Source organism: Excalfactoria chinensis, chromosome 1 (genome assembly GCF_039878825.1).
Source record: "Excalfactoria chinensis isolate bCotChi1 chromosome 1, bCotChi1.hap2, whole genome shotgun sequence".
NCBI lineage: Eukaryota > Metazoa > Chordata > Aves > Galliformes > Phasianidae > Excalfactoria > Excalfactoria chinensis.
Window position 1 is genome coordinate 11914108 of NC_092825.1, and position 23245 is coordinate 11937352.

Here is a 23245-nt window from a genome sequence, read left to right on the forward strand (position 1 = left end):
TTCCTGAGCCTCTGAAGAAACAAATGGATGTGGGTAGGATGCGTCTTGCAATGCATTTCAAAGATCAGAAATCTATATTAAAACAAGCATACACTCTCAAAATCATATAGTGCCATTGTGCAGAATAGCTATTTGATGTGGGGTGGCACTGTGGCTTTGCTTGGGCTCAGAATTAGACACACACATAAGCTACACAAGGCTTTGCTTGTGCACTTGGACTGTACACACCTTGCTGGAGTTCTGCATGAAGAGAGTGGTACAGGAGCTGTGACAATGCTAATCACACCAAGCCAATGTTGCATAGGATGTGGGAAAAAAAGGCCAGAGGAAAATATTAACTCCTCTCTTTTCATCTTTACACAAATAATGGCTCCAGAAATTATTAGAGGGGCTTAGCTTAACTGGCCCCGGGTGACAAGGCGCTGCTGGAGGGCTGGTGCAGCAGGCAGCTGCTCCTGCACTCAGAGCACAGTGGAGCAGGGCCAGAGTGGGGCTGGAAATCCTGCTCCAGCACTCACTGCAATTGTTTGTGATAAAGATGGGATTTTAGCAGCTGCCAGGGGAAAAATGCAATTTTAGGGGGGATGGTGTAAACTGCTAATAATCCCTGATTTAACTCCCACAACACAACCAAATGAGAGTGAGCTTTCTGCCACTAAGCAGCTCTTCACTGGAGGGAGAGCTACTGTAGAAATCCTTTATGCAGAAAAGCTCATGACACCTCATTATAGTTTTATTTGTGCTCCACTTCCATTGAGCCTTGCCGAAGATGTTGCCTTTCTGGTGTCATTACAAGAATATCAAGGTATCCCTTGCAGGGCAGCAGTGAGTTTTAGGGCTCTCTCCCAGCACACACCTCTACACACTGACGCACCTGCCAAGGTGGGTCAAGGTTATTCCATAGGGATCACATCCAGATCTCAGAGACAAAAAGAGCAGGAGACCTGGGTCTCTTTTAGACTGAAATTTCTCTGTTGAGACTTCTGAAAAGCAAGGATGAATTTGAAGATAAGAGAGCAATGAATAAATAAATTATGGAGGCTCCCAACAGACAGGCTCTCTGTGAGTTATGAGACATCTGCAGGGAAATAATGCCTCCTCTCATTTCCTTCCACTCAAGTCCATTTAACACGCTGCTGCTAAAGCTATCTACCTTGACAGCTATTCTGTAACCCATTAAGAGTCCTTGATCTATTCATTCCCATAAAAAGAAAGAGTTGGTTATTTTTTTATTTTTATTTTTTTATATTACAGCATTCCAGGTCCTTAATGTGTCTGTCCAGAAAAACATTTCAAGAGAAAATACAAAGGGAACAAAAGGAGGAAAAATAGTAGGCACATACTAAAAACTGTTACAACAAACATATGCAAAAGAAAAACGTCTGTAGCATTTCATAAACCATAATCTTTTTACATGAGATGGTGAAATGCAAAAGACCTGCACATATAGGCAACTGTGAGAGACCTTAATAAAAAGGAAGACTAAATTAGATTTAAAAGAACAGAAGTATTCCTAAATCACAAACGCAGTAACTGCTAAAAGGCACATTTTGCCTGAAAGCGATAAAGTAACTCACTAAAATATTCCTGTCTTGTATGAATGAAATCAATAAAATTAGTTACATTTTTGAAATAAACTGGATTGAAACAAACTGAAATAAATTTCAACTCCAGTTGATTTTCTACTTTGAACGTTTTGGAATTATTTTATCTCAGTTTAAAATGAATTCCACTATAGTTAGCTTCACCAGAAATACGTCATCAACAGGAAATGAAAAAATTAATCAAAAAACAAAATGTAAGCATTCAGATTCATTGTCTTTTCCAATAAATGCTTTGATTTGAAGAAATCAACATTTTCACACAAAAGCATTCAGGGAGTTCTGCTCTACTCCTTGCATTTTTTGATTAATTCAAAATTTGAACTGAATAAGAATTTCTTGCTCACTTCAATGGACTTAGAATTTCTCTCTCAATCATTAATCAGTAAATTAATAAGCTAGTATATTTAGAGCTTTATGGAGCAAAGACATACATAAGGTTACAACAATGTGTGTAATATAATACTCTGTAATAACCAGAATGATTTAATTTACTAAGATGCGTGTAAAAAGTCTGAAACTCACCACATGCTAGGATTCAATTCTTGCTGATGGTAAGAGTCAAAGTCATCTCGTAAGATGATGCTGTCACTGTGCATTTCAGCTAGAATGAAAGAAAGTGTCATATGAAAAAATCCCATCAATTACCTCATGTTTTCCAGCTCTGACCAACTGTTGTCATCAAGTACATGCTTAACATTTTAACGTCTGTTGTGTTTCTTGAAAGTTCAGAAAAAAACAACTTCCATATCCAGAATCTGGAAACACTGGCATAAAGGGAGATGAGGCATCCTCATGAAGTATTCTGGTTCTAAAAGTCAGGAGGTCAATTTTGATAACTCATAAGCAAAAAGCCAGGAGTTCATTGGGATTTTTCTGCTGTGTCAGTGAAGGTGGAAGTAAAGGTCAATTCATTCAAGATATCTAAGCTGTGAGTGAGATTACATAAGTATTTCCAACAATTAACCTGCAAGCTCTGAACTTCAGCTTTTGCCCTGAGTTTACCGTTTCATTTATATGTAACGGCCAAAACATCCAAACCAACTTGCAGCTCAGCTGTTGATGGGTGCAGGTTAGTGCTCTGTGGGACTGCCCTGCTGCTGGGTGCACCCTGCAGGTGCACAAGGGCAAAACCTTCCCTGCAACCCTGTGCTGGTGTGATAGTGTTCTCCCACAGCGGAGTTTATGTGTCCTTATTCAAATGGCTGCTCTAATGCAGAGCTGGAAAGAAAATCTCTGCAGCGTGATATACTTACACTGCAAAGGCTCAAAGGCAATAAATAAACAACAATAAAAATCAGAATGAAAAAACAACTAATCAGAGTTAGATATAATTTAATTCATTTTATATGAGTTTCATTTTTATTTGAATTCCCTAGAGCTAGTTTCATGTGACCTTACAGATTGTTTATTATAATAAAGATAGTGTTTCTGAGTTTTAGTAGTAAGAATGACAAATCACCTACCTAGCTGAGGATGCAATGGAGCTTCTGTTGGAGCTGTGGAGAACAAAGACACACAATGCATGAATATCTGCTGTGATTAGTGCTTAACTGCAGCATTAAAGATCAGTTTGGTATAAAACAAATTGTAGCAGCGCGTTCTACTATGTCAACTCTTCAGACATTTTAATTATGAAAAATATGACACGTTAAGAGTTATAAAAATATAATAGGAGCTAAAAATAAATGAATATCCTCTAATTAAAATAAGCACCAATAATAAACGCAATATATAAATTGTACAGCAAGGTAAGAAAGATTACTTCTAGTCAAGGATTACAAAATGTTAGAAATAGCTAAGATTGAGATTCAGTAATTTAATAATTTACAAGCAGAGTGGAAATTAAGTTGAATAAAAGAAATAAAGTCTAGGAGAGGCAAAAAAATTGCCACATTTTGACCATTTATGCTGCTCATGACAACATTTTACTAGGTACATTGCTGGAAGGAAAAATCCTACTTTACCTAGTGCGACAAATAAAGGATTATCTCAGCATATCACCGAATCAAACACTTATTTTTGAGCACAGTTTTGCATGCATTGCTGAACTGATTCCCTAGTAGATCCTTCCACAAAATAGTAGAATATATTAATGACACAGTGTATATGGGTATGCGTGTTTGAAATGACTAAACTTGATTTAGTCATTTCCTAACACTTTGAAACGGGAATCTTGTTGTAAAGTTACAAAAATGAAAACAGAACATAAATACTTATACAAAGAATTCAGGGAAGGTAGAACACATTGTTAGATACTCCATAGCAGCTACTACATCGACAACGTCACCCAGTCTTAAGTCCCAAATATGTTATATCTCATTCCAAAAGTGCACACAAGTGAACTTGTGGAAAGCAGCCATCTTGTTTGCCTCTCAGTTCCTCATAAAAGTGGCTATATTTCTAGCTGTGTATTGTACTTCAGAAAACAGAACACAAATAAAACAGAGAACAATGATTCTGAGTTTCTTGTTGGGCACTGACCTAAATCATATCATAGTCATGATTTCTTCAGAATATGGCAAAACAGATTACTGAAATACTGCAATTTCTGTCACAACATCTGACTGATTTTTAATGCAGCAAGCTGCGTAGGGCCCTCGCACATAGCCGTCCAAAACAAATCTCAGACATTTCTTTTTTTATCTGCCTATTTTCTCCTTAACCATTTGATTTGCTTAGAGGTATGACATTTTGTAATGAAACTGCAACTTTCCATGGGAATGCCTGTGATTAAGATGATGGAGCAAGAAACAGGTGAGGTATCTGTAGATCAGAAAAGGATGGCAAGCAGTCTGGAGGAATTTAAGACATGTGCGGACAGTGGTGCTTAGGGACATGTTTTAGTGGTGGACTTGCAGTGTCAGGTGATGACTGGATTTGATGATCTTAAGGGTCTTAAAAGCCTCAAAGATTCTGTGATTTTATGATTCTGATATGCTGCATTTTTATGGAAGAAAATGATCCACATAAAGGAGTGAGCAGCACCAAACTTGTCTTCCCGAACAGAAATGCTAATTATGACTAGCAGTGGCCCAGACTTCTCATCACAACTTTATACAAGCTGGAGCAATTGGATTCCAACTGCAAGCTAGATCTTGGCACTGCCTCCATGGTAATGCCATGGCGGATACTGCTCAGGAAAAGGCAGCATTTGTATCTTGCACTCTCAATCACTGTTCTTCTCCATGGAGGCATGTATATACATCTTAGAAGACTTTTAGAAGCTCTTTGCATAGAAAAAAATGGATTAACTTGGATTAGCTGAATTGTTTCCTAGGTAGAACAATGCAGCTGCTCTGTTTTTTTGCTTGCAGGAAAGGAAATACACCATGGTGTGGGATTTGAAATACTCTTGATGTTGCTAGTGGTTAAGCCTAAAATAAGATCTCAGTCTCTGATGCTCTGCATTAACCCTTTTCATTAGTTCTGGGTCATCACAAGAGGGGATCTATAAGGACAGGCGTGGCTGAGAGCTGCTGCTGGTGCTTGTCTAGGAGGATGGTTGTGTCAGGCCAGGTCACGGACAGACTTGTTAGCTGGCTGAGCAAATTTCATTAGCCTGTGAGAGAAAGTCTATTGAAAGAGACGTTCTTCTCCAACAAAAGCAATTCAGACCTCAAAATTAAATGAAAGACTATATTCTCATTCATCTCAGGCTGCTTGGTATTGCTTTTTGGAAGCTTCCTGCAGAAGGCTGTTGTGCCCCGAGTACTCACTCTTACCAGTGGTACTTTCTGAATTTATGCAGAATTTCATTATTCATCCAAAAGGTACAGGTAGAAGACAAACTTGTTTTTTTTTAAATTTACAAATTTCTTTGTCTTCAGCATTATTATTATTTTTTTTTTAATTATAACTAGCCATTTATACAGCATTTGATTTTTCCTGAATGGCCTTTTCAATTATATACATAGTATACTGCAAAACAAAACTGCTTACCAATAGTCTGAAAGGAAGGATTTTGAGCACATACCTAATATTACTACTAAACACTCATTTAAAAAACTACATGTGCAATTAAGCAAACACTTGGTGTTGGACAAAAGGCTGTTCCTAAAGATAAAGATTTTATTATGAGGAGGTTGATTTTGTTCCCCAAGTCTCTATAGGATCTGAGAAGCCCAAGCATTTTTGCCCCAGGTATTCCTCCATCTAATTTGTAATTCAATTTCTAGAGCTGAATACAACAAAAGACTGTGAAGTTACCACTTAATGAGTGATGATCTTAGACTTTATTCTCCCTAAGAATAGTTCCTGTATTACATTTTACATATCATTGCAAGGCACCACTGTGTTGGTCCTCAAGTATTGTAGTTAAGGTCCTCAAAATATTATAAATGTAGAATGTCACAGAAAATTAAGAGTATTTTCTTCTGTCTTTTTTCATCCATTCACAGAACGACTTACTTTAAAACAATGCAGACTGCACGGTGGGCCATACAATATGACTGAAGTAAAACAGAATTTCCTTGCATGAAATGAGAAAGCTAGAAAAATATTATATGTTGCAGAGTAACCATGCACCGCAAAGATCAAAATTAAAAGAAAAAACTACAGCCCTTCAGACTGAGAGAAGAAAAAAGGCAATCATAGCATACATTTTTAAACCATGATTCACTTAGATAGCGATACATAATTGTGTAGTTTGAAATTTAGAATCAGTATTTGTGTGGCTTAACAATGTATACTGCTCAAATGAGAATTTGTAGCCTTTCAGAAATTTTGAAGTAAAATAATTTATTACTAGATTTTAAACTATTACCCAGGATAAGTACAGAGCTTTACAAGAGGTGAATTGTACTGGGCAAATAATGGAAACTGAGCTGGATAGAGCTCATAGTCTAAGAGGCATGAACAAATACAATACAAGAAAATGTAAGGAAATGTAGGATGCTTGTCTTGTAAGGCAAGGCAATCCCTTTGGTAAGGAAAGCACAGAATAAAAGTATACAATACCAAGTGATTCAGAGAGAGAAAGGCCACAGTCAAACTGGAAGCGTGAGAAACCCAAAGTAATGGGGAATGCAAAAGTCAGTGGGGTCATTGTGGGGCTCCGTGTCCATGAGATGAGAGAGAATGAAGGCATCTTTTGGAGTAAAAGATTAAGATATTCTGTGGATGAAGTAAGGCTAATGAAAGGTTAATAATGATTAAAATAATACAAAAATATGTCCTAGTATAAATGAACTAGAGGGGAGGAAAATCAGAAAGAATTTGCAAGGAAATGTCAGCTCACTCTATAGGGGCTGGTATATAGGGAGGGAAACAAGATTCATTGATGGGTCTGATGCTAATGGAAAAATCAGAACGAAAATAATGACATATGATAATAGCTAATGATTAAGCACAATGAATGTTCAACCTGAAAAGAAGAGCTAACATATTACAAATTAAACATATGTTCCAGTTACATCACTTTGTACCAATGACACACATATTCCACAGACTTGTGTGGTCAACCTAGTGTACAGGGATAGGCAAGGAATACAGCTTAAGAAGATATTCCAGAAACATTCCTAAAACTCACTTCAAATTATATATATATATATATATAAATATATATATATATATATAATATATATATATATAATATTTTGGACTTTAATATTTTTTAATACAAAGCTAATTACAGAAACTCAAATGCTCCCAGACAAGCATCAAACACTGACTTCAACAAGCAGCAGCCATTGGACGTCACCCAGCAATTCATCATAAATGAAAGGTGCAGAAAGGTATGTATTTTGCAGATTATGAAAGAATCTAATCTCCTCATTAGCAGACAGATGAAGATGAAAAAGAAAACAAATATTTTTTGTTTAGAATCCTGCCAATACTTTCTCTCCACTGGTAAATAAAGTTGCTGTTAAAAGACAGAGGCTGAGCATTCCCCTAGAGAGAGTCAGTGTGTTGCCTGAGGGCTGCATTATTCTTGCTGACACATAAGCCAAGGAGCAATATGTCAGCTCTGAACTTCATTCTTCTGTAAAATACTACTCTGGTCAGGCCGGAGAGCCTGCAATCTGTTTCATATTTGTTTTTCAAAGTGTTCTTCAATCCATATTTACAATGTACAAAACATGCCTTAAAGATCTTCCACAAACATTCAGGCAGAAGCTCTCAAATCAAAGGGAACCTGGGCCAGTTCTCATCATTTACTTTCACATGAAGACATCTGTCAGAGCAGACAGTGGTTTCTTATGAAAGGAACATTACTCCTACAATTAGTGGTGAAGGTTGAATATGCAAGATTGTACAAAATTCTGGGTATTTTGCTGAAAGGAATGTTTCTGCACTAGAAGGGAGCAACAACACCCTTCACCATTTCCATCTTTTAAGTTTTATGGTTCTGATTCTCCTTCACTCAGGCACAGCTAAATGACAAGTTATGGCATTCTATGATACAATTCTATAACATGCTCACAATCTCTCAGCATGGTCCTTATGCCAAAGAACTGTACTGCTAGCCCAAAGGTAAATAGAGGACTTGGAACAACAGTCTGTTAGCCCTTTCACACCAGTCAGTGTGATGTGGGTGCCAACTGCCTCCATCCCTGCACCATGAGCTCTTTCAAAAGTCCAGCACCATCACTGTTCTCATACAGAGCTGATGGTCTCCTCTGAGTTTCACAGTGCAGCGCAACCAGGTCTGATCTTTTGCCAGCTCCGTTTTAATTACAGTAGTGTTTTTTCAGTGTAATCTTTTTGTTCCGTTCAAGACAAGAATAAATATGAATAAATCTGTACAAGTTTGCCTTATCAATCTGTAAGTTTACCTTGTTTTCCACTCATTTCACTATTAGATGAACAAGTGAAATGTATTGTTAAAGATATTATTAATGGTATTGTGATGATGATGACTATCATCAGTCATTAACACACTTTTCCTTACTAGTATTTATAACACATCCACCTTTTCTGTTTTGTCTTTAAATTCTTTTGTTTTCTTGCCTGTTTTTATGTTTCCTTTCCTCTTCCAAGATCTTCTTGAAGATTCATATAAACTTTAAAGCACACATCAGTTCTCAAAGATCTCTCTGGCTTCTTAAAATATTTATTGTATGCTGAACACACAGCTTTTCAAGTGATTTTGTCTTTCCCTGTGGCGTCTTTCCTTACTCCATTTACATTATACACAGGGCTGCTGTTTGGCATTGCCATTCCTTAACACTACCCTTTATCATCCTCTAATTCACTTCCAAATAAGAAATACGCTTCCCTTTCACTGCACAAATCCCATTAACTCTATTAGGATTTACTAATGCACATCTAAGGGTAGACAGCAACAGCAATTGTGATTTCTGAGATTCTGTGCTTGTTTCATGTCTCCATATATATCCTTTGTACTAGCTATTATGAAGGCTGATATCATCTCTGGTGAATAATTATTATAAAAATGTTCTGTAATAAATCTATAAAGTTTCCCTTTGGTTTTATTTTCTTTATTTTATGTGCCACATTTTTCACTTCAGTTATTCAGTTAAGTAATGTTTAGAGCCAGAGACAGACCTTAAGACCCCACCTCCGTCAATCTTTCTTGCTGTTTTGCATTTTTATCTTCACTTTTAAAGAAACACACTAATTCTTTCTGCAATAATCCTTTGTTTATATTATTAGTATTGCTGAGACTGTGATTGTCTGCATGGAATTAAAGTGAGATTTGCTTCAAAGACAACATCTTTTATTTAAAATGGAATATCAATGCTAATAGTGTAAGAGTTACAATAGTTCTCACTGGTAAGGAAGACCAGTGCAATGCACACTGTCTGCTTAGGAAATAAGAAAAGAGCAGAGGGTAGCCTGGCACTGGACAGGACTGAAAGAAGGGCAATGGGCAACAGAGTTTTTGACCAGATGAGTCAGGAAAACTGACAGCTGGACAGAAATCTGGGGAAGAACCAAGCAAAGCTCTGAGAAGCTTGCATGTAGGAATTTCAAAGGAATTAACTTATTCATGGCTGCCATAGACTGTGGGCTGCTCATAAAACTGCAGCTCGGGATGATCTTTGACTAAGACAAACTTGATAAATATTTTGGAGAATACAAATCCACAGTTATTTAGTACTGTCTGTACAAAGTAAAGAGAATTGGGGGGAACATTATGGAAAAAATGGAAGTTGTTGAGGATTTGGGAGATGACCACAAGATGGGGAAGCTGGAGGCCTCTTGAGGGATATGGTGCTGGACATGGCTCTCTGTGTCTGTGTGATGGAGAAGGCAAAGGGACAGCCACAGTGAAGCCCAGGTTTGTCACAGCTCATCATCTTCTATTCCCTGCACATAGACAATAAACAAATCCCATTTTCTCTTTATGCTGTGGAGTCCCTTTGTGCTCTGAGACTGCATGTAGTATCATCAGGAGTTATTGTTCTAATCCACACAAGTATTGTCAAATTGTTGATTTAAGGTTGAATTATGCTCCAAAATTGCAGTGGTGTAAAACAGCAGAGGGAAAGAATTACAATATATGCTACCAGCTCTGCTAGCAAAGACTCCTTGTATAGCATCTCAGAAACAGGAACTGTCAAAGTCTGTACTGACGGATTTCTACTCACTACTCTCTGCTTATCAAAGTATTTTCTTCTGTCAGGGAGATCCTGTTGCTTTGCCCATATTCTCCTTGACCACACTGTCAGCTCTGATACTGATGGTCATGTTTCCTTTTGTCTTGTTTGCCTATCTTTCATTGTGCTGATAAGTGCCAGCTTTCTGTCTCCCTCTCAGTCTTCCCTCAGTATGTCTTCTACTTATGTGTCCTTAACTTTCCTGTTCTGACCACTGCAGGCTCTGCCTTTGGCATTGGTTTCATTTTGCAACATTGCATGCAGTATGAGGCTTTTTACTATTTTATGCTAATAACTGTATTTTTCCACTCTCATGTCATCTAGCAAGTTACCTGTGTGAGATATCTTCACCACTCTCCTTAACACATCCCAGATGGCATTCCTGACAGTACTCCCATTCCCAAATATCCTTATTCCAGTCACCAAACATGACACCCATACAATTTATGTCCTATTCTGAATATTAAAGGCTTTTCTGTAATTTCACCAGAGATTTTTCCTTCCACACAGTAAAACACTGGTACCTGCTGTGTCTGATCACCTTCCATCCGGATCATTATCACCCTCCCTTGCCAATATATGTGTTACACTACTCTAATTTATTCAAAATATATTTAATTCTACCTTCTGAGCTTGTTAGTTGGTATCCTCAGTCACCTCTCTGAATTCCCTTATTTCCCTCTGAAATATTAAAATACTGAAAACTCACATGCTGAAACTGAAAACTGAAATGTTTTGCCCTCACTGTCACAGAGGTACAATTCATACTTTATTCACACCTCAATAAAAGCTTCTCAATAACATTCAAGAACTTTCTGCTACAAAACAATTGCACAGATATTCCCAAGCTCATATGAACAAAAAGAAATAATAAGTAGGCCCAAAAGTATGCATTTTAATTTCACAGGCTTGTTTGAATGACAACAAATGTGTAATATTGAAATAGTTATTTTAGACTGATTTGGCCCATGTCTCCCTTCACATGGAAATACCACTGAAATTTTGCAGAGAAAACTGGATCACAGAAATCACAAAGCACAGATATTCCCTTCTCTCCTATCTATGGAGAGTATGGAAGTAGTCACCAGAAGTGATGGATACCTTCCGTACTTCCCACTGCTATAATGAGACACATTCAAAGCCATGCATCAGTGCTAGGCAACAACTCACAACAGGACACTTATTTTGAAGTTACTCATCAAAAGCCTATATATGATAAGCTGTGCAAACAATTAGATTTTTAAAGTCAGTGTAAGTCAAACATTTTGTTTAGCTATAAAAGTGATCAAAAGTTGTTGGTGAAGGGCAAAAATACGACGGCCTACTTTCATAAAATGGGAAGGCAGGTTCTTTACAAAGCTGCTCGTGAGCAGGATGGTAACTGAAGCTTTTGCTGTAGGCAAACTGCATTCTTTTCTTCTTCAGCTAGAGTTGAAACTCAGCTTGTAGTGCTGACAGTAAACAAAAGACAGTTCTTATAGTCTCATTTTAATGGTATAAAGCAATAGGATGTACTTCAACTTATTCTTCAATGCTCAGACAGGACAGAATTCTGGGCTTCCCAGATCAATAATCAGAGATGTACAACCACCGAAAGAGCTGGTTTTGAGAATACAGGGAAGGTCCTGACTAAAATCGTCTTGAATTCCTTTTGAGATGAGTAACATTGACATGCAAGTACAATGGAAAAACACATTTACCAGATATTTTTAAAATAATGGCTGCTCTTACCTCCCTGCTCACACAGCTGTTGTGCTAAGGCATCCTTGAATATAACTTGGCCCCTATGAGTAGCTGTAGCCCTGTGGACATAAAAACAAAAAAAGACAACAATAAATAATGTAGCATACTCATTTATATATGCATATGTATTGTTATATGCATGAGTAATTAAATCAGAAGTCCCATTCTACTTTCTGCCTGTGGTCTTCTTTCTGCACTCTTTGTTTTTAAACTTGTAGAACAAATCACAGGATTTTTTCTGTATGTAGCAAAAGAAAAATTCCTAAATCAAAATGGCTACGTTCCTAATATAAAGCACTTGCATAGGCATTCAATGAGAGACATGAGTAAGAGCAGGCACATCACAGAACTTAGCTTATCGCTTTGCCTGAGAATGCATCTCTGCCTTAGAGCAGAAAAGAAATGTTCTCAGAGTTGTGAAAAACCTGAAAAATTTATATTCACAAGATCCAGTGAAGTATAGCAATACTGTTACAGAATGGATAGAAAGGTAGAGATTGAATGGTTTTTGGAAATCCTTCCTAAAACAAGGAAAAAATGTCCAAAGGAGGAGAACCCGCACTGCCCATCCTCTGACCATTCACCTTCTGAACAACACACCACCTTCCTGGTCTCTGCTTGTCCCTCTCTATCTCCATCTCTGAGGAAGTGATACGCCTACAGCTGCACAGAGAGTTTCTGTACTTAAGTCATATCAGTTTTGTCTGAAGAATAAACATTTTCAAGTAACAACCTGCAGCTAACAGGCCAGTCAGTGGACCATGGAGAAAGATTCATTATTTTGTTTTCTTCTAATCAGCCAGAGATCCAGTTCAATTTGACTTGCTCTTCTCTTACAGTGCTGCCACACTAACAGTGCCAGTTATTCTTGATTTCCAGTTGCTTAATTCATCCCTCTTTCCTGTGATGTTACAACTTAATTTCATCTTGTTGATTTCAAAACATTTCAGTATTTATCAGTGTTGACCCTGATTTCCAGTTTCTTGCAACCAAAGTTCTTTCCAAATCTCATACACGCTCTTCATACATGCTCTTCACCCTTTCCAACTCAGTAATGGAAATAATTAACAGATTATACTTTGAAATAGCCTCAGTCCAACGGTAAGATACTGAAAGCAGCTTTATGAGTACAATCTTTCAGACAACTGCGTGCCACCTCTAACTGATCACACCTGTTTTGCTTATGACACTGTCAGGAAAGAGCATAACATCTTGTTCTGTAGAGGGAACTCAACATACAATGTTTTTTCCTCAACTATTGGGCCAGCTACACTGTCAGGGAAGAGCAATAAAGCACATTTAATTTTATGTTTTTCAGATGCAATGGATCCTCAAGGTAAAACTCATCTGCAAGCTACCAAACAGGAGTAAATGAAAACTCCATTGGGATCTAATTTGTATCTTGCTCAATTAGGAAAATTCTATTTACCCCTATTCCTATGTCTGGAAAAATAATATTACGGCCACTTGATGTTTTTAGGGCACTCAGGGAACTCTCTTTTCTGTGCATGTTGTTTTTTTCTGCAGCTTGGACTTTTTAGAGGCATAGGAGAATCTGGAGAGGAGCCTCACCAGGCAGTGAGGTTCTTTGAGCACAAAGCTGGGATCATGTCCCTAGTGTAAAGTTTTGGCCCCTACCATGCTCATTATGGAACTATTTTAGGATTTCAAACACAGAGTCAGCAGCCAGTACGGTCTGAATCTTGTTGTGTCCATTATCCCCTGCGTGATAGCTGATAGGAGCCAATTATTGCTGCTCCATAGTAGGAGCAATCTGTGCCCAGGGGCAGCAGTGCTATTCAGGACAGGCACCACTTCCTGCAGCACGCATTCACAGTAGCTCCACTTTTGCAATGAGCATATGCATGAGTTCTGCAGCAGAGCCAGAGCAGCCTCAGAGGATTATGAACTGCTTCTTTCTGTTTACCAGTGCTAACTACTTGCTTTTCTCTTTATATGTTCATTACACACTGAGCAAATGCCAGTAATGTGGTGCAATTATGCAGCAACTAAGATACTTCCAGAACAGAGTGCAAGATGTACCTTTCCTGCATTGACTTGCCTCTGTTGGTGATTATAAAATCATGAAATCATTTGAAAGGACCATTAAAGGTCATCTGGGTTAACTCCCCTGCAATGAACAGGTACACCTACAGCTAAATCAGGCTGCTCAGAGCCTGCTCCAGCCTGACCCAGGGATGGGGCATCCACCACCTCTCTGGGCAATCTGCACAAGTGCCCCACCACCCTTATTGTAAAAAACTGCTTCCTTATATCCTATCTAAATCTTTTAGTTTGAAGCCAGTTCCTCTTTTCCTATCACAACAGAACCATCTAAAGAGCCTGTCCCTTTCTTTCTTATAGCCTCCCCCCCCATTCAGATACTGACAGGCTGCGCTGAGGTCTTCCCTGAGGTCATTCCTCCTTTTCTCCAGGCTGAACAGCCCCAGTTCTCTCATATTGTAGGAGAGATGTTCCATCCCTTCGATCATTTTTGTGGCTCTCCTCTGGATGTGCTCCAATGGGTCCATGTCTCTCCTATACCAAGGACTTCACATCTGGACACAGTACTCCAAGTGAGGTCTCACCAGCACAGAGTAGACCAGAATAGACCTAGTTTCTCCGTGACAGGTAGCTTAACAGAAAGATATCCTGAATTTGGATTTTTATCATTCTAAAATATGTACCATTCATTGGTGTTCCTCCCAACCACCTGTAGTCCTGCTGTCACTGTATGGTAACTACTTCCAGCATATGGCCAACTGACCAACCAAGCACAGCCGAAAGGCGACATGTACACTCCTTGTGCCCCAAGGCAACTCCTTGCTATGAACCAGTCTTTCCCAGGGGGTGAATAATAGAAGAGAAATGGATAGGAAAAGGAACATCCTGACATGGTGAGTGCTTTGAAAGAAAAGCAACTTAGAGGTAATAAGATTCCTCTTTACATTAACTTCACACCTCTGTGAACCTAGATGGATCTGTCTGCTTGGGGCTATGTAAGAGAGAAGGGAAATTGTGTTTTTAACAGTATCCAGAGAAGACAAACAGCTGAGAGAGAACAAAAGGGCTCTGAGCAGAGGAAGGCTCTATCTGGCACAGAGGTTTGCTGTCACTTCAAGACATCACCAACTCCATGCTTTGTCTCTAAGAATTCTGTTAATGAACTTCACTTCCTCAAGATGAAATCAACTGGTACCAAAGACTTTCCGGTTGTCATCAAAAAGGAGAAAAGAAACATGACCTTCCAAATATACTCTTGAACTACATATAGTCTACGTTACCTGTGAAAGAGGATGTGGAGGACCACTGTTCTAACAGGCTTGAAATCTCTATTCATATGCAGCACTGTGAGCTCCCATGTACGCAGCCTAAGTGACATAACTTTGTCCCCTGTGCAATTTTGCAAACTGTTCAAGCCCTCGGGCAATTTGGAAGAAGCAAGTCTAGAGATATTCACATCCACTTCCATTTCCCTGCTCCCACAACATGCTGCATTGCATGCCCAGACTAGAGCTCAGGCCCCACAACCCCCTTGGTAGTGCTCTGGGGCCAGTATGGCCTGGCCATCACTCTGCTTTTATAGGGGCTGGCAGCATCATTCCCTCAGAGGGGAAAGTACCAGCACAAAGGTCTTCAGGAAGCATCTGGGAATGTAGATTTCCTGCAGTAAACCACCCCATTTAATGACAGATGGTTCAGACAGGTTTTCAAGAGGATCATGGAAAACATGCTTATAGAATCATAGAATCACAGAATGGTTTGGGTTGGAAAGGACCTTAAAACTAATCTAGCTCCAATCCCATGCTACGGGCAGGATTTTCACCCAACAGATCAGGCTGCCCAGGGCCCTGAATGCCTCCAAGGATTGGGCACTTCAGCTTCCATTTGACATAAAAACACACTCTAATTAAAGAGCGGGAGTTAGATGCATGCATTCTAAAACCACAGTTTTGGCTCTACCTTTCCCCCCACTTTAACCAACTGTTTCTTCCCCAGGGTACAAAACTATGAAGTCAGCTGTCCTGGCCATATTCAGTGGGAATTGCCAGATAAATCTGGCATGTAAGATGCAATTATTTCTGTCAGCGTTAGTGCGAGAGACTGAAATTAGCATGCTTGCTCTAAAAGCCTGGATCAGATGTGAAAAAACTTCAGAGGGAATGGATTAAAATGGCCAGCAGAAGGCGGTGTGTGCTAAAGGCCAAAGAGCAACCAACCCAGCCCGGGCAGTTGTACGGGCCTGAAGTCTGTAGGCCACAGCTGTAGAACCCTGGATAGCTCTGCGATTAATGAAACATTAAGATGTGGATAAGGCTGGTGGAAACCTTCACTTGTTGGGACAAACCAACACGTGCAGCATGGTCTGCTTCCCCCTCCCACACACCATCTGTGCACTCTAAGGGGCACACTGCAACTCTTCTCCTGTTGCCAGCCCCAGCCTGCATGCAGCCAGTCCTGCAGGACTTTTCTCTCAGCACACCCCATGCAAAATATGCATTTTTAAACCTACAACTTCAACCACACTCCAGATGAGGCACTTTCAAAATGTGCAGTGGTCCATGCACCCTTCTGTGTGTTGGCCTGATATGTGCGTTAGGTTTCCAACTGTGTACATGGTCCAGCGCACACCTACAAGACATGTAGAGAACAGGGATCGAAGATCTGTCCCCAAGCATCTTCTGCATATATTTTGTAATGTGCCTACCACCTAAACATGCAAAATTCCCTCCTGTTCCTGTCAGATAGATTAGTTGAAATAATGATATAATGTGCCATTCATTTTTGCCATCTTATTTTTTCTCAAAAGTACTGATTAATTTTTCAAGTTCAGTCTCTTCTACTGTAGTTAAAAGAGCTGAGAAAGCCACCCTCCATCTTGAGACACAACTTTTGAGTTTGGAAACAATTTCCATTTCTCTAATAGAGGTAAGTTGGTTTTTTTGTTGCTGTCTTTGGCATTAAAAAAGAGAGAGAGAGAGAGAGACAGACAGAGAGAAAATATGATGATTTCCCATAGATAAATTCAGCAGAAAATATGAAAGGTATAATAATGGTAACATCAGTTCAAGATCAAGCAGAATTAAGTTCTTATGGTATAACATAGAGAAACTGTGCTACACCACACGCACTTAAGAAGTGCTGCTCTGATTAGGAGTTGATTTAAATACATATTTTAGTGCTTTCTTTAACCAAGTTTTTGAATTAGAAAAAAGTCTTCAAGTAGACAAACAAATAAATTAGGGGAACATTTAATTCTACAGTTGCATGTCCTGAATATTACAGAGAATGCAGTTACATCTAACAGCACTGGAAGCAGAAGGGTGTGCAGGCAGCCCCAGCCCCAACACATTGTAATTTATGAGAATTTTTCCTTTGTAATGTTATAAGCACACCACGTTTTTGTTTGGCTGCAAGGACTGAGTGCAGAATGGAGTAACAACAAAACACTAAGTATGCATTATCAAAGAAGAAAATATTAGGAATTACCATTTTCAACTGTATGCAAGCATTTCCATCCTCTTTTCCCCTGTATCTCAAAGAATAAAAAGATGCTTTTTTACTTCTATCTACTTTGATGTGACTAGAATGATTAGAGCCTCTTATTGACTGAAAGCAGATTAGGACAATACTTTCTTCCCAGCTACAGGAAATCCAACATTTTCATTAGTATTTTGCATTGTGTGATTATAAAGGAAAGCAAATTTTTTTTCTACACTTTAAATACAGAGTTTTTTGCAGTGGCATCTGCCAAGCAGTCAGTTCATATAAATAATAGAACAAGCATCCATTGTCTGTATATTGACACAGTGCCAACAACAAGGTCTCTGTTTTTCCCCTTTTCCTGTGTTTGGGAGAGGGTTCTGTCCTTGTCTTAGGCTTTCCCGACTATTGTGCTTAATTATCTAGTGAAACATTGATTCTATGAATTTTGGACTGCTAATGTGTTGAGCATTTATAAACACTTCAAGTCTATATTTAGCCCTATCCTAATGTATTATATCTTTTTGAGATAAAATATAGTGTTTACACCAAATTTTGCTTGTATAATTTTCTTAAGTGTACATGTAATAAAAATGTCTTTCAATCACCTAAATTATCCTTCAGGAACAACAACAACAAAAAACCAACAAGCACTTGTGTGTTTTCCTGAATGAAACTTCACAATTCACTGTGGATTTGCAAAGTACCCGGCATCTCAAAAAGTGAAAACATTTGTTAAGGCTAAATTGGATGAAACCCTGGGCAGCCTGATCTGATGACAATCCTGCCCACAGCAGTGGGTTAGAAATAGATGAGCTTTATGGTCCCTTAGAACCTAAGGCATTCTGTGAATCTATGAAATATATAGAAGTGCCCTGAGAGGTTGTGGAGTCTCCTCTGGAGATATTCAAAATCCACCTGGGCAGTTTCCTGTGTAAGGAACCTGCTTTAGCAGGAGGTTGGACTAGACGATCCCCAGAGGCCCCTTCCAACCCCTGCGATTCTGCAATGATTCTGTGATTTCACTGTCTGGGTTTGAGCAGCCTGCTCTTTTAGCAGCAACCTGTTTTTTCTGCCTATAGTCCCCAAAAGACGCTGCCAGCAGCTGCAGATGAGCTGGACCGTATGAGATTCTGGAGCCTCAGCCCTGTATTTGCTTTACAACCCACACAGGGAAATCATAACACAGCCAAATTAACCCCATTTCTTAACAAGCACTCAAATCAGCACTAATTACAGAGATGCAACTGGTGCACCCACAATATGTAAGGCAGATTACAAAGCTAGGAAACTGCCTAAAAGAACAGGATGTCCACAGGCTGCAATGCAAGGCCCATGGTACATGATTCTAATTCCTATGGCTTAAATGGATACTGATGTATTTCCCTTATCTTAGGTGTCTCTGTACACTTTCCACTGTCCTAAATATTTTCAGAGGACTTAGAAACAAATGAAGCACACAAACTTTTCACAGATTGCTACGAACCACATAATGATAGAACCTGCTATAGTCGTTCACTGCTTTTCAAAGAGGGAATTACATCCCCTATTGCCTCCTACATGAGGGGAATACAACAGATATCCTGGAATAAAAAAGCAGGGTCACTAATCACACAAAGGACAGTTATTTCTCCTCCTTGGTTTTTCATTTTCAACCAGATTTATGTGGTGGAAGAAAGCACATATCCCTTAAGACCATCTCAGCTTACAAACAGAAATAGGCAGGTGAAATACTGCCTTAGGAGAAATTAATTCCGTCATCCACAGAAAAAAAATGAAAAATGACAAATTTGTTAAGTATTGCAGAACTCTAGCCAAAAAAAGCAGGTGGAAGGACATCAGGAATATGGCATAAACTGGAGAGACTACAGTGAGGAGGTCTGGCACTGATCGTAGGATCTGGGTATACAGGGGAGGGGTAGGAGGATGCCCGGAAGGCACTGCAGGAGGAGCTGAGATATGCTGTGAGAGCACCTGGGAGCACCACAGTGTGGGTGCTGCGGGAACTCACTGCCCAAAGGGGCACAAAACAGGTGTATGGATTCTGCTGCTCATGGCACAGCTTGGTCTTTCTCAACAAACAGGTTTGTTTTAGAGATGCCCATTTACGTAACGCTGCTTCTGAGCCAGAGGCAGAATTTTTGATTCCTCCACCCAAGAGCCCATGTCTGGCCACACAGACTCGTCATCACTCCCCAGAGAAGATCAGAGGATGATAAGAAATCCAGGCTGGAAGGGACCTTGGGGTTTCCCCAGGCCAATCTCCTGCTCAGAGCAATCAGCCACACTAATCAAATGCACACAGCCCTGCAGTGGCTTTTCCCAAAATGTTTAACAGCATGTCCGGACTCACAGCTCTGGTATCTATGAATGCTTTTACATAATAAAATACTGCTAAAGTTATCAAGTTTATTTTAAACAAAAACTGCTATGTGAATTTAACTTGAATTGGTCAGTCCCTTGGTACAGTCATAAACACTTCAAATTTACAGCTCATTTGGACAGCAACATCCCATGTAATATAGTGCTCTAACAGTAATGAGTCTGAGCGCATGCTTCTCACTAGGAAGCAATCCATGATTTATCTCACTCGTAAATAAATTACCCACTAAGCTACATGGCCATAATACCTCCTTTTGATACCGTGTTGGTAATAATTCTTTAAACCTATTATTAAAAATAAATAAATAAATAAATAAATAAAAGTATATCAAACTCTAACAGCCCTTCTCTTAAAATGGAGTATTAATGATGGGATCTGTAACCACTGCCTTGAAAGAAGTCAAAGTAACAGAGAATTTGCAAGTAATATTGTACATACTTCCAGCGGAGATGGTTGGTGTCAGTGCTTTACTACTGACTCATTCTTCCTCTGAACACAGATTTGTTTTCAGAAATTACTGGCAGAGTAAGCACAGCATTAGAATGAGTCTTAGCAGGAAAATACCTTGATGATATTCTAAGACTCTTTAGCACACTTGCAGTTCTGGGTTCCCTGTGTTCCAAATGAACAACAAAAAAAGGCAATAGTGGGTAAAATGCAAACAGCCTTTGATTCTTCATGTATTTGTTAACGGCAGTTTCTAATAAAAAAGAAAACATTGGGAATTCAGTTCAGCAGTGTAGCCAGGAAGGTAAACTTTTCAAATACACACAAATAATCACTGCTTTATTACATGAAATATTGCTCGGGTCCTGAAGTTGCTGTGCCTGGAATCACAAATACTGAAGATTCCAGATGAAGGCATTCATTGGAGACCTGCACATCTGGAGGTGTATCTAACAGAATGGTGCTGGATATTAGGGAAATTCTTGGCTAATTTGTAAATCTGTTTATGGCTGATTAATAAATCAACGAACTTGAGCTAACACTTGTGATGAAGTAAGACCTCATTTCAAAACTAATGTGTTAATGGTTTTTCAGAGAGCCACAGTTTTAAGATATATATATATTTATTTATTTATGTCTTCATCAAATAAACAACATAAAAGGTGGATTTGTTCTTGAGAATCTCTCATTCTTGCCTAAGGATCTTCTGCAATAGGTCCACCACTGCATTAGGTACAAACCCTGTGAGCCATTAGGGAAGAGACATGTTCCACATGCTGCTCAGGACAAATTCCAGGGTGTCAGGATAAATAAGACAATAATTTCCTAGCACTTCTGAGCAGTTCCTTTGGAAGAAATAGGTTGAATACTGGCTCCATTGGAGTCTCTGGCAATGGTAAGCAGTAACATCCCATCTCTGAGTTAGATCTTCCCATTCAGTGTACAATGACCAGACATCAGATGTCTGAGTGTCACTGTGGTGGATGGATTTAAAACAAAGACCAGATTTGATGGAACATTGTATAACACAAGCATTTCCCATTTTAAATGGAATTGTCCCTTTTTGAGTGGTTACTGAACACCTAGCAATCTCTAAGAGAAACTCATATTTGCACACAGAATGGCTAAAATCCTGAACAACTAAAACAACAAAAAGACGATGTAACATAAGGTGCACTGTAGAATAAGGTGCTTTGCCCCTACCGATGAGCTGGATGTGGCTGGGAGCCAAAAGACTTGAAGCAATACCCATCAAACAGATGGCAGAAATAACAGCAAACTGTAAACTGGTAAAGGCAGATATATGATGGAGATACAATCATCAATTTAGAAGAAAATAAGACATCTCTGTGAACAGCATCTAAAAACAATGCTGTAAAAATAGCATCTCTAACTGTGCAGAAGCACTTGTTTGGCACACACTGAGGAAACAGACTTCAGTCATTGGCAGAGATTAACTCCGCTATGCTATTCTAGTACATGACAAACAATATATTGCCATCAATAAAAACAATGTTTTAAAATATAGCTGGTGAACCACCTCTCATAACTTCCAGGTATGTCCGTCTCTGGGGAACCCTCAATTAAATGGCTCATCATGAGTTTGGATTTCTTGCAAGATGTTACTGCACATCTTCTTTTTTGAGTTTTTTGATCTCAAGTCATACCCTCGCACCAAAATATGTGTTCATATATGGATCACACTCAGTGGACACACGCCCACATGTATCTTTTAAGAATTTCAAATGATATGTTTATTTCTATTTCTCAACATATAATGAATGTAAACATTGTTCTGCTGTACTACTGACTCTGAACAAAATGTTATGAAAAACTGTGAGACTTCCTAAACAGAAATAAACACAAATTATCATAAATATTTCAGATTCATTTAGGTAACAGAAGTTGATCATTTATGAATCTTTTTTGCTATATTCATTGCAAAACTTTTTATGTTGCCTTGCTATAGAGAAACATCTCTCTATTTTGCAGCTGCCAGGAGTGTTACAGAGGATTGCTCTTCAGTATTTCCTATGTTGTTACTTATCTTTCAGAAAGTTTACGAATAAGAATATTGCAAAGACTTTTGATCTGTTGGTTGCATTTCCAAGCCACACCATGGTCCTCCCTTACCAGCATCATATCTCTGATCTCCCAACTGAGACGTGTCCTGTACTTGACAGCACTCCCAGAGCTTCCTTTAGCAAAGTCCTCCCTATTCAAGCACCCAAGTGAATACACTGAAGACACGCTGCTGTCAGCTTTCAGTGAAACAGATCTATGAGTACAAAAATAATTTGTGTAGGGGGAAGGATGGATTGACAGACAGCGTTATCACTCTAACCATGTATCTTAAGCTAACCATCCCTATGTTACATTTAATTTCCCTGCATGTTTTTCTTTTACTTGCTTTTAATTAGCACAGGCACCTTTTGGTGCCAGTGATGGCAAATTTTAATGTTACTGGCTGTCTGAAAACTGGACAGCTGCCCAGGAATTGGCTCTGTACTATGTCATCATCCCATTTTAAAACTTAACTTTCCTAACCAAATGACACACAAAATAATGAAGAAAAATTACCCTAGTCGTGCTATCTCAGAACTGCTAAAAGGTGAAATTCTGAGCTTGAAGTTAGTTCCTGCAGTTGTTAACCCCTGATCCTAATGGAATTCTGTTGTCTTGAATGCACTGATGTCATTATGTAGCTCCATGATAGCTCTTTTGCTTTCACTCTTATGTCCTGCCTGAAAATGCCAAAATTAACAAGCCTCATTCCTTGGGGTCACCAGGCACCAAAGTCACTTTCCCTCCCTTCAAGTTCTTAGCATCCTTCCTGGAAGGATCTGCCATCAAATCATCCCAAGCTGCAGTCTGAGAACTGGAAGGCCTAGAAATACATGGGCCATCCCCTCCTGTGAGACAAACAGATCCTTCAAGGTCCACGGATCATCCTAAAACTCACCCATCACGTACTTAGTGTCACCCAGACCAACAGTGGGAACAAGGGCTACATGTGTCAGATA

At 39.1% G+C, this 23245-nt stretch overlaps 1 protein-coding gene across 2 annotated transcripts in view; it reads right to left on the bottom strand.

The window, feature by feature from the left end:
* Positions 1 to 23245, bottom strand: part of RELN (reelin) — a 261236-nt gene that overhangs the window by 143419 nt on the left and 94572 nt on the right. For both annotated transcript variants that reach the window (XM_072326651.1, XM_072326652.1), the window contains exons 4-6: positions 11897 to 11967; positions 3068 to 3100; positions 2127 to 2205 (exon numbers count right to left, since the gene is read on the bottom strand). In XM_072326651.1, coding sequence (XP_072182752.1) covers positions 2127 to 2205; positions 3068 to 3100; positions 11897 to 11967 — 183 coding nt within the window. The remainder of the gene's footprint in view (positions 1 to 2126; positions 2206 to 3067; positions 3101 to 11896; positions 11968 to 23245) is intronic.